Here is an 11237-nt window from a genome sequence, read left to right as displayed (position 1 = left end):
GGCGAAAGCAGCATTCAGCAGGACTAGTCAGGCAGGTGAGTCATGTAGAGACCTCTTCAACTGGGTAGTTTCTGAGAGTTCAAATTTACACAAGACGCCTGATATCTGGTGAGCATGTCGCTGAATGAGAAGTGTGCTTTGTCTAAGTGTGGTGGTCAAAGAAATGCAGCCCACTGAATAAGCTTCTGGTCCCTGCACAAGGCCCTGCGGCGCACAGGCCCAGTCTCGCGGCCCTGCAGGGGTCCAGCAGAAGCGGACCGGGCGGATCGACCTTCTACGGGTCGCTCCAAGCTGGAGTTAGATCTGAACAGTGCCAATTCTCGCGTCATCACTGAAGCACACCCAACCTCGGACGTCCCGAACTCCCATCCCACGGATCCGCTGCAGCGTTCCGAATACCTCAAGCACTAGAGCACTGTCGCCTTTGGGGTCTTTTGCCAATTCGACACCATGCCAGCGCGAGCCATTCGAGGTAAGCAACGCCGTCCCCACCACCATCCATGAACCCCTTCCCGACCAGGAGAAACGAGGCCAACGCAAATCCCGCCCCGCAGGTGTCCTCGTCGAGTGCGACCCTTCGATCAAGTCCATCATCGTGAACATCGACACCAAGAGCGGCCACGAGTACATCATCGACGACCTAGACGACGAGCACGTCGTGATCAAGGAGACGATGCTGCAGAAGCTGAAGCAGACGCTGGAGGACCGGCTGAGGGAGACGACCCAGCAGCACGGCGGCGACGAGTCCGGCTCTGAGTGATGCGCCCACCCACATGGCTGGCGTACCGATTACACAACTACTCCTTCTTCGAGTCTCAAGCGCTTGGTTCAATATTGCACGACTGCCTACGGATGACTACCATCTACGACTCTTCCTTTGCGCCATCTGCGTTATTGAGTTCGGGACGAGGTTGATGGCCTTGGCAAGACAGTCACAGGAAGCATGGCCGAAGCTATTGGGCAAGCGGCAGGCTGGGTTGAAGATATCTACAAGTCCTGGGGCACGATGCTGTACAGTGGTCTATATCTAGAGCTTCTCGAACCTCGGCTTGGTCTTCTGCATGCCGGACAGAAGCGCGGAGGAGACGTCCTCCGACTGGAGCATGGCCGAGTTCCAGACAGCGGTGTACCGCAAACCTGGCGAGGGTCAGTGGGCCGGGTCGTACAGATAGTGCAACAGGCAGAATAGACCTACTTTCGTCCACGCTGTGGTCCCTGGCGTGATTCAGCAGCTCCTTGGTGCCCTGCACGGCCACGGGGCTCTTGCTGGCCAGGAGGCCCGCCTTCTTGAGCGCGGCGTCGACCGCCGCGGCCTTGCTCTCGTGCACCTCGCTCACGAACCCCACGCGGAGGGCCTCGGCCGCGTCGAAGAAGCGCGCCGACAGGCACACGTCCTTGACCCACGAGGAGCTCCCGACGGCCTTGGGCAGCCTAGACAGAGTCCCGATGTCCGCCGCCAGCCCGATGTCGACCTCCTTCACAGCCAGCCGCGTGTTCGCGGCGCAATACCGTATGTCGGCGCAGCAGGACAAGTCGATGGCTAGGCCTATGGATATGCCGTGGAGGATGCAGATTACAGCTGTGAATGCGCACGTGCGCGCGTCTCAGCCTTTTGTTTCGGTAGCTCACGATGTAGAGACCCCGCTCTGGGGGCGTGGGATGTAACTCACGCTTCTCACACTTCTCCACAGCAGTAATACACTCCTGGAACTCGTAGATATGCCGCCGCATCTTTGTGGCTGTCCTAGCGCCATCGACGTCGCTCTTGGCGCCCTGGACGGCGGCGTCGCTCTCGGAGGCGGCTTGGACGTCCAGCCCGGTGGTGAAGGCCTTCTCACCAGCTCCGGAGAGCACAATGGCGCGGACGTCCGGGTCGACGGAGAGCTGGTTGAAGATGGAGCGCAGCTCCAGCCACATGGCTTGGATGAAAGCGTTAAGCTTGCGCGGCCGGTTGATCTCGACGTGTGCGACGAAGGCGGCCGGGCTGGTGATGTTGAAGTGGCTGTAGCTGGAGTAGCCCTCCAGGGGCTTTGCTGACTGCGCGGCCATAGCGGTGATGTGATGCTGTCGCGCGGGCCTGGCGATGGGATTGGGTTTTGTGTGTGTGCGTGGACGTGAGATTACCCTGGACCTGCGGAAGGTTAATTGTTCATGAACGAGCTCCGTCAACTCTCTGGTTGTTTACTCTCCTGGCCGTTGAAGGTATAGAATGTCGAGCGGGATGTAGGTTTGGACCCGGCCGTGGCTGTCCGAGTTGCCGAGGCATCTTCTCGACCGCCTGCCAAGCCATGCCGTGGGTGCAAGTACATGCAATGCAACAGTTCACTGCACTCTATCCATCCAGCCTACCTCGAGCCTACGAAGTAGTTAGGTCTATAGACTTACTATCTTATCCGTGTTCTGGTTGTACGACTCCGTTGCTTGCAGGTCAGGGCACATAACGGCCTTGACATTACTCGGGCATGGCCTTACTCACCACGATTCTCCCTCCGACATAAGCTTCAATAGCACTGATGGAGAGACACGGAGTATTTGGCTGGCTGACTGACTGACTGACTGACTGACTTACGTAGCCTCCCATGTGAAATCTTCGAGCCGCCCCGGACTGCAACCCTCCCTCCCGCCGTGGCCTGTGGGCACTTGGCAGTGATGTCAGCTCACACAGCGGTCATTGTGTCAAGAAATTTACTTTTTGCAGGCCAAAGCATCCCAACGAGCTACCGTGCTGTCAGTGGTCGTGGGCGGGTGACACAGCGTCCATCTCATCTCACTTGACAAGGCGTGCTGCTGCGCCTGGTGCGACCTTGAGGGCCCCTTTATTTCATTTGTTTTGATAGCTGAGCTCTCATGTTGAGTGAGCATTGGTGCAGTGAGAAGGGAGAGAGAGATGTGTGTACTATGTACGGTATTGCAGTGTAGGATCGCGGGGGCCCGCGTGGTGGCCCTCACTATCCGCTTTCCTCTTTCTAAATAAAGGTCAGGGTACCCCCAGCCAATGTGCTCTTGTTCATCCTTGCTGGCGGCAGCTGGGGTTCTCAGGCTGTCCGATCTAGGCCGTGATCTGATCCTCGACCCCTACGACGAACTGGCTGGCTGGCGGCTGGCTGGCTGGCATCAGTCTCTGCTTCTATCAGCCAAACTGCCCACCACACTATGAGGTTCAACAAAAGACATCCGTAGACGGTGACACCCATTTTGAAGCATTCCACCTGGGCGCAGGTCTCAAGTAAACCGGCCTCCACTGTCAGCGTCACCTCTACCTCCCAGACATCAAATTAATCCACGGGTAAAGCGCCGTGGAATGTCCACTCTGTCGAGGGCACCCCCTCCCCCGGAGCCAGGATTGACTGACGAGCGCGACTGGACGGCCTATTGCTATCTCAGAATAGCTGCCACGACCCTGCGAACCCTGCATGGCTCGCCTTACCTGCATTGAGGAGAACACGCTACTGTGCGGCCGTCCCTAAAATATCGGATCCCCAGTAGTACTGATCCCCTCCTCTGCTCCTCTCCTGGACACTGCACCTGCCAGCCCCAGCCACTAGACAAGACGGATTACTCGTTCCGTCCAGCGGAGCATTGTCTGCATCCTCACCACCATGCAGCAACTGTAGTGTAGTCTACCAGTACCAGCAGACCAAGTGGTTGCCACCCTGTCCTTCTGTCCGATCTGGTCTGCTCCGTGCGGCAAGTGGCAATTCCATAACGGGCATCTCCTCTCCCTGTTCATCAGTTGTGCTCCTCTCGGTGAATCAAGGTATTACAGGGGGCGGGGATAGAGACAAAGTTCGGATGAAGGCGTAATGCGTATTACTGCACGGTACATGTGTGGTGGCGTGTGGTGGTGCGTGTGTGTGTGTGTGTGCGTTTGTGACTTGCAGGTGGGAGTGAAATCAAATCCATCGGCATCCGTCCGTGGGGACTGTCCTGCGAGAAGGAAAAAGTGGGAACAATTTGTTCCAGCATCAGAATTGCGTACAGTATCGAGCGCATCCCGCCTGGGCCATCCGTCCGTCAGCCCCGTAGACCACCTTACCTCTGATCTGGTGGACTCTCTGAACTGAAGGTGGCCTGGGCTGCGGCACGGCAATCCATCCTCCTCCTCGTCCTCCTTCAGCCTCCTCCTGCGGCTCTGATTACTGCACTCAAAAGGGCCAGGTTGAATCTTACCTTGTGCTTGTCTTAGCTCATCAATCCATTCCTGGGCTGTCCTCAACTCAACTCACCTCAACTCAACTCAGCTCGAGTCGAGTCGGGTCGGCTGGCCCCCAACAACTGCACCTCGAAGTCGAAGATCCCCATTTTCAGGGATCCCAATCTCTCCCAGATTACGCTTGCGCTACCGTCAAAGCCGCCGGGCTCGTGCCTCTTTTTTCTTGGCCACTCCCTCCCCTACCACCAACAGCCGACCTACCCTACCTGGACCAGCTCCTAATCTACAGTAACCTAACCATCCGTTCCGCCTGCCAGCCCAGGTAGACCATACCCCCCGGGGGGCGCTACAAGTGACGATTAATTACCATCCTTGTGGTCTGGCATTCAGACGATTTCGACGACTCCAACCTGACCTCGAGCCCATCTCTCATCACATCACCCTCCTCCTCCTCCTCCACCGTCCCCGTCTCATTCACTCGGCGCCGAGCAGCCCTTTTTTTCAGCCACAACCGTCGCGTCTGTCTCAATCCCGCCCTCGTCTCCAACACTATTCCAATCAACAAACAACACCTCTATGTCTTGCCGCCACTGACGCCTGCGAGTGGCCCCGGACCCTTGATCCGTCCCGTTCCAGCGCGCCGCGAACCGAACCTAGGACGACCTGTTCAGAGGCTGGGCGACACCCCAAGGAGCGACAACGAGCAGCGCATCCACGATGGCGACATCGGCAGCGAGGCCCGAGGTGGGCGATATCCTGCTCGTCATCCGTAAGTGCAGGCCCCTCTTGTCCCCAGCAAACTATCCCAATCTGTCCTGAGATGAGCTGTGGATTTCGGCTCTGGGGTGAGGGAGGGGGTCTTGGTCAGTGTTCACCACCGGGAATTGGCCGCGCGCCCTGCAGCGCAACCAAGCGAGACCAGGCGAGGCGCGCACTCCCCGTCGGTCGATTTCGGTCGATTTCCCACCTCCTCTCGTCTACCACCGCCGGGGATGCGCGAGTGATTGGCAGGACGCTTCAAATTTCCGTGGGCTAACTTATCCGATGCGAACCACTTGCAGATGACTTCACTGCCCGAAGCTCCGATGAACTGACCCTGGCAAAGGGTGACCGCGTTGAATTGGTCGAGAGGGACGACGAGTTCGGCGATGGGTGGTTCCTGGGCAAACATTTGGTCAACGGCAACAGTGGCCTGTTTCCAGAAGGTACGTCCGACGTTCGACCGACCAGCCCTTTGTTTGTCGCGTCGCCCCTTCCCTTTGCTTGACCTGAAGGACCTGGGGGACCTGAAGGGGGAGAGGAGGGGGGGTTTTGTGGTCGCCGTCACCTCAACACCAACAACAGCCCACAACCACTCTCACCCGCCCCGCATCGCCCACCGTTCGATGGTGCTCCTGGCCCTCATAGTGTTGATTGTGTTGCTAATCTTTGGGTCCCTTCAGTCTATACCCGTCCAGCTCCTAGCAATAGCAACGCCGTCAAGCCCGCTCCACACATTACTGCGACGTCGTCGCAGCCGCAACAGCAACAGCAACTACAGCCGCAACCACAACCTCAACCACAGGCCCCGCCAGTTCAGCCTGTCGAAGCTCCTACACCGGTGCAAGTCCAATCGCCGCCACAGCCAGCCGCTCCGGCAGCCGAACCAGCAGGAGCTGCTCTGTCACCGCCGCCTGAGTTGAAGGCTGCAAACAGCCCAGTGACGCTGCCGTTGTCTTCATATAGTGCACCCACTTCTGCCACCATCCAAAGTAAGAGTCCTCCAGTCTCAGCTGGATTCTCGCGCTTCAACCAGGGCCAAGACAACCACGTTCTCCACGAAACCCTCAACGTCATTGACGAGCACATTGACGACCTTCGATCTACCCCAAGACATGGCAGTGTCTCGCGGCATGCCAACGATTCTGGAAGTGAATACAGCTCATCAAACATAGACCACCGGCTATCCTACATCGCAGGGGAGGAGACAGACGAAGAGGAGGACGGCGCACACTCTCGCTCCGAGGTTGAGTCTTGGACACCCGACGAGGTCGCCGAGTACCTCTTTACTTCCGGGGTGGAGAAGCACCATTGCGAGGTATTTCGGGATCAGGAGATTACTGGGGAGGTGCTTTTGGGTATGGATCAAACATCACTCTTCATCAAGGCCTTCGATCTCGGCTCCGTAGGTCGGAGGCTGAAGACCTGGCAGAAGGTCAAGGCATTACAAGACGAGGTCAATGGGCTCTTTTCACGTCCTACTACGCAGACGTACGGCAGCGAAGCAGGGTCGGATGTTGGCAGACGGAGCAGGAGCAGGAACAACACCATCACCTCCATCAGCAGGCTTCCACCGATCGATGATCGGCCCATGTCACAACAGAAACGGAGGTCTGTCGCAACGACGCCCAAGCTCGAGCCTGCGGGCATGCCCGGATCTCCCGTGTCACCAAGAACACTTCTGGACAGCCCTTCCCGACCAAACCACGAGAAGCGTCCCTCTGCCGCATCAATCCGCGATCTGCATCATTCTAGGAGACATTCGTCGACGGATTTCCGGCTTCCAGGGACGAGCCTCAACAGCGCTGGTCCTACGCCAAAGTTGATGCCCAGTGGTTCATTCCCTCTACAGGAATCAGCCCATAAGAAACAGCCGTCCTTCGACCGGAACTGGACACTCGGAGGCGCCGCCGCTGTTCCCAGGCCCGTGTCTGGCTCCAACTTCCTCTCTGCTGATTCTGAATTGCAGGATTCTGCCGTTGATCTCGACCGCGGCTATTTCTCTAGTGCAGAAGGCGGCAGCAGAAATCGAAACGTGCTTAAGAAGCGCGACAGCACAGCGTCACACTCACGCAATACAAGCTACACGGAAGAGCAGAGGGTCAGGAGCGCAACCACCATGGCCCGCCACTCAAGGTTTGGTAGTATTGGCTCGATACGAGGTGAGCCCCTGTCGCCTGCTGCTCAGAAGTACTACGGCGCGCCGGCTGCGAATGGGAGTCATAGGAGGACCCTCTCGACAAACACAACTGAGTCTCTGCGCCCTGCGGTACCAAGCAAAGATAGTCCTCCGACAGTCACAAAGCTTGACACCGCATCCGCAGACAACCTCCGCCCCTCGCCGTCTCTACCGGTCTCACCTGCTCACCGTCAAGCCCTAGCCAACGACTTGATGCAGAAACCACTCAAGACTAGTGGAGTGAGAGCCATATCCGATGCGGTCACTGGACAGGAGCGCGCAAAGATTGCACCAGCTCTCGACTCACCGCTACGAGACTCGCCGATGCAGTCTCCCTCTAGAACAGGTTCTAGTACGCCTTCAATGGGGCCAAGCCTCGAACTAGAATCTCCTGATGTCTCGAAGAGTCCAGGCACTCTGGCTACTGTAGGAAGCCGCGGTAGCAAGAAGAAGGGCAAGAAAGAGACAAGTGCATACACGCGTGGCTTGCTGAAGGTCTCACCACGCGATGCAATGGTGGACGCAGACTACAGCGGCTGGATGAAAAAGAAGAGCAACGGCCTCATGACAACATGGAAGCCAAGACTGTTTGTTCTCAAGGGCAGACGTCTCGCATACTACTACTCGGAGGACGACGAACAGGAAAAGGGCCTCATCGACATATCCTTCCACAGGGTTCTGCCAGCCGACAATGAGAGGCTGACGGGCCTCCATGCAACGCTCACAGGAGCATCAAACTCTCCTGCAGTCCCCGTCAACAGCAACGTACAGACGATAGCTGCCACCGAGGCTGATGCAGACCCGACAGCAGCGTCCGACTCTATATTCATCTTCAAGCTAGTTCCTCCCAGGGCAGGTCTTTCTCGTGCTGTCAATTTCACCAAACCAACCGTTCACTACTTTGCTGTGCCAAATATCAAGCAGGGTCGGCTCTGGATGGCAGCTCTTATGAAGGCGACCATCGACAGAGATGACCAACAGCCGATAGTTACTAGCTACCAGCAAAAGACCATCTCTCTCGCAAAAGCTCGTCAAATGCGCCACAGGCCACCTGCGCTCATGAATCTGGATGAAAAGATGGAGGCTGGCGAAGACGAGTCGCCAGACCCCAGCAAGAGCGTAGACGGTGGCGGTTTGGGCATCTATAATGGCAATGGCAACGGTGAGGACAGCGCAGTTGCCGGGCTTGAGAAGCTTGGTCTGTCCAAAGTGGAGAGTGTTGGGAGCAGGAGAGCCTTCCCTTTTATTGGAAACGGTGAGGTCTCGCCGGCGAACTTGCCTCAGAGTGCGTAGGCAGCGGAAGTCGGGCCACGCGGGGTTAATGATGGATGATGATGGTTTTCCGGGTACAATTCTCCTCATCAACCTGTGCACCTGGTCTCACCTGGTCTCACCGAGGCCTTTTCCCCGGATACCCCTTTCTACTACTTACACTACCCATATACCCCCTTCGTTAATCTCTCTTCTATGAAACTGTATCTTACTTTTATTTGACGTGGTCGTGCTCGCCGCAAATACGTCGCTTATTTCGAACAACAAATCGGAAGGGCCTGGTCGTGATGGGGGGACTCGGGGATCGCCCTGGCTCTAATACATGGAAGGGTGACATCGGGATGACGAGGTAGCTTGGAGTCGGAGAGCTGGAAGCCGTAGAGGACGGGAGAACACACACAAAGCCTCGCCGTTGCCAATTTGCAACGAGAAGCGCTGTCATGAGTGCGTGTGTATGAGAAACCCGACACAGGGCCATTGGAGACATAAGCGCAACGGAAGCCTGGCGTTGGACGGCGGTGTCTTAGAGGGGGGTCCTGCCCAAGATCAGTCGATCCTATTGCAATATAAGAGTGTTGATCGTCATGCAAGTTATGGCCGCCTGTCTTTTGCCTACAGTGAGTGTCGCTCATGCACAGAACCGGCACGTTGCCGTCTAGATCTGGCAGGCGGGTGGTGTCGTCTCTGAAGATCAACATGGAATTATCTGACTTGGGTGAATGAGTTGACCGTAGCTCATTCACAGTCAGCCTTTCGTCCCTAATGTCTTCCTTCTTAAGGAGGCACTCAAGTAGACAACGACTAATGACTGACTGACTGGCTGGGCGCCGGGTTTGTTCCGTGATTCACTTGCCAAGCTGGGAGATATTTAAACGGCGACCTGGCATCCATCTTTCACAACTTCGTCCAGCCACCATCGAGACAACAAATACGTTTTCACAATGCACATGCTCATCTTCGCCCACCTCATCCTCGTCCAACTGGGCGTCACCGCGACGCGCAGTCCACTCAAGCGAGAACTAGTAAGTAACCTCCACCCTTAAAACCTGTACAATACTACCCGCTGACAGCACGCTTCTTCCTCCCAGGACAAAGTCGTCTGCCGCATCCCGGGCTACGACCACGCCAACAAGGGCACCATCGAGGACGGCATCGCCTACCTCCGGGGCCACGACCCGCAGGAGGTGGACCTCTGCCACCAGCCGGGCGGCGGCTGCTGCGCGCGCGTCAGCTGCGACAAGAGCGCCGCCATCTACGTGTGCAACGACGACCCTGACCATGACAAGACCGTCGGCCTCTCGGACGTCGCGGACCGCGCGCAGAAGATCCTTGACACCGAGGGCTGCGTCTGGCACCCGAGCACGAGCCATGTGGTGCAGGGCCAGGCGTTTGATGATGGCTGGTGGAATGTGATCGTTGGCATCAAGAACGGTGATTCTTGTTCGTCGGGTTGGTGAGAGGCTCTTTTCCTGCGTGTCGGGGACTCATCTCGGGGACTTTCTTTTTGCTCGGTTGAACACCTTTTGGGTTGGTGGTATGGGGTTCACAGATGCGGATTCTTGAAGCACGGATGACTTGACGAGGGCTTCTGCTGCAGAGCAAGTTCCTCAATGCCTCCTCATACAGCTATCAACTTAGGAGACGGTGGTAAATGATCTCTCTCAAACTTTTCAAGCAGTAAATGATGCTTCTCTGGACTCAAAACCTGCAAATTACTGTCAATAAGCTGTGTGGTAACTTATTCACGGCATAGCTAGGCAGAGAGCATGTCTACGCTTATGTCCCACTAATAATGGAGTATGAGATAGAACAAGCCCTCTGGAACGCGGACGCCTGCAAAACAAACAACTCGGTGTGCATTAGTCCTCCCGAGATACGAGACGAGCATTTTGGGCCCATTTCTTGAGGGCCGTATCTATGGTGCTTCAGTCTGTGAGCTGTAAACAGACCCAAGATGGCTCCGCCATCTGGGCAAGATCGGGAAAAGCACATAGAAGTCCTGGAGTCCTGGGAGTATAGCGTTCACAGCTGCTTTTACGATAACCAAGCATGGAACATCGTACGGAGGAGATCCAAATTGTCCACTTGATTCCGTCGCACTACTCCTTCACGCCTCGCTGCACTGGCACCCCCGAGGATTAACTACACGGGTACAGAACGATCTCAACTACGCTCCACCCTTTCATGCTTCCCATATTCGGTTGGAGACTTCATTCTCTGCCCACTATATCGACTTCGGAAAACCAATGGAGACGTCGCTTCATCATTTCATCGCTATCCCCTGACCTTGTAGACACGTCTGCTGTTGGCGATGGCACGAGCTTCAAGCCGGAATTGGAGGTATAACATTCTCGGCCGTTCCTGCTTTATGATTCAGAGTGTGCTTGGTAGAAAAGAAGCAGGATGTATTGGCGCAACTTAAAGTCATCCGCCTGACACGGCCTCATTGATGTCCCTGCCGGTGAATTATGTGTCTCAGGATCGAAGCACAGAGGCAGGACAGTACCGGTCCAACGTCCGAACACTCGAATTTCCCATGGAAGCATATAACATGCCATCTTGGCCAGGCACTTGGACCCTGGATACTTTCGTCTCCGTTATGTCGCATGGGCCTTCGGTCAAGTCCCTTGGCCGGGCATGATATTTACTGCAAACACCGCCCAGACATCCCTGCGAGGCCTGGCAGACCGAAAGAAGCGCCGTCGGCCATGTACACGATCCCCGGCCGATTTTTCTGAGTGTAGCAAATTACCTCTGATGTCCTTACAGCGCCCTGACGCGTCATTCGTACGAGAGAAGCCACTGTGACTTCGCGAACTCAACATCTTCCGAGGTTGCTCCGGACGAGGCTTCGTTCTCTTACAAATAGCAGGT

The 11237-nt window shown here is 56.3% G+C and overlaps 4 protein-coding genes across 4 annotated transcripts; 3 read left to right on the top strand and 1 right to left on the bottom strand.

The window, feature by feature from the left end:
- Positions 1 to 450: 450 nt before the first annotated feature.
- Positions 451 to 760, top strand: J7T55_009352 (uncharacterized protein; the record flags this gene model as incomplete). Its single annotated transcript, XM_053134671.1, has 2 exons — positions 451 to 472; positions 555 to 760. The coding sequence occupies 2 exons, from the start codon at positions 451 to 453 to the stop codon at positions 758 to 760; spliced, it is 228 nt and encodes a 75-aa protein (XP_052987551.1).
- Positions 761 to 1027: 267 nt separating this feature from the next.
- Positions 1028 to 2049, bottom strand: J7T55_009351 (uncharacterized protein; the record flags this gene model as incomplete). The annotated part of the gene is made up of 3 exons (XM_053134670.1): positions 1028 to 1137; positions 1196 to 1579; positions 1671 to 2049. The coding sequence occupies 3 exons, from the start codon at positions 2047 to 2049 to the stop codon at positions 1028 to 1030; spliced, it is 873 nt and encodes a 290-aa protein (XP_052987550.1).
- Positions 2050 to 4870: 2821 nt separating this feature from the next.
- On the top strand, positions 4871 to 8384 carry J7T55_009350 (uncharacterized protein; the record flags this gene model as incomplete). The annotated part of the gene is made up of 3 exons (XM_053134669.1): positions 4871 to 4922; positions 5215 to 5358; positions 5596 to 8384. 3 exons carry the CDS (start codon positions 4871 to 4873, stop codon positions 8382 to 8384), a joined length of 2985 nt encoding a protein of 994 aa, XP_052987549.1.
- A 920-nt stretch (positions 8385 to 9304) lies between these two features.
- On the top strand, positions 9305 to 9820 carry J7T55_009349 (uncharacterized protein; the record flags this gene model as incomplete). The annotated part of the gene is made up of 2 exons (XM_053134667.1): positions 9305 to 9385; positions 9452 to 9820. 2 exons carry the CDS (start codon positions 9305 to 9307, stop codon positions 9818 to 9820), a joined length of 450 nt encoding a protein of 149 aa, XP_052987548.1.
- Positions 9821 to 11237: the final 1417 nt, after the last annotated feature.

Source organism: Diaporthe amygdali (genome assembly GCF_026229845.1).
Source record: "Diaporthe amygdali strain CAA958 chromosome Unknown NODE_47_length_302777_cov_65_667284, whole genome shotgun sequence".
Lineage (NCBI taxonomy): Eukaryota > Fungi > Ascomycota > Sordariomycetes > Diaporthales > Diaporthaceae > Diaporthe > Diaporthe amygdali.
Note: the sequence above shows the minus strand (reverse complement) of the source record. Positions and strands in the feature narration are given on the sequence as shown.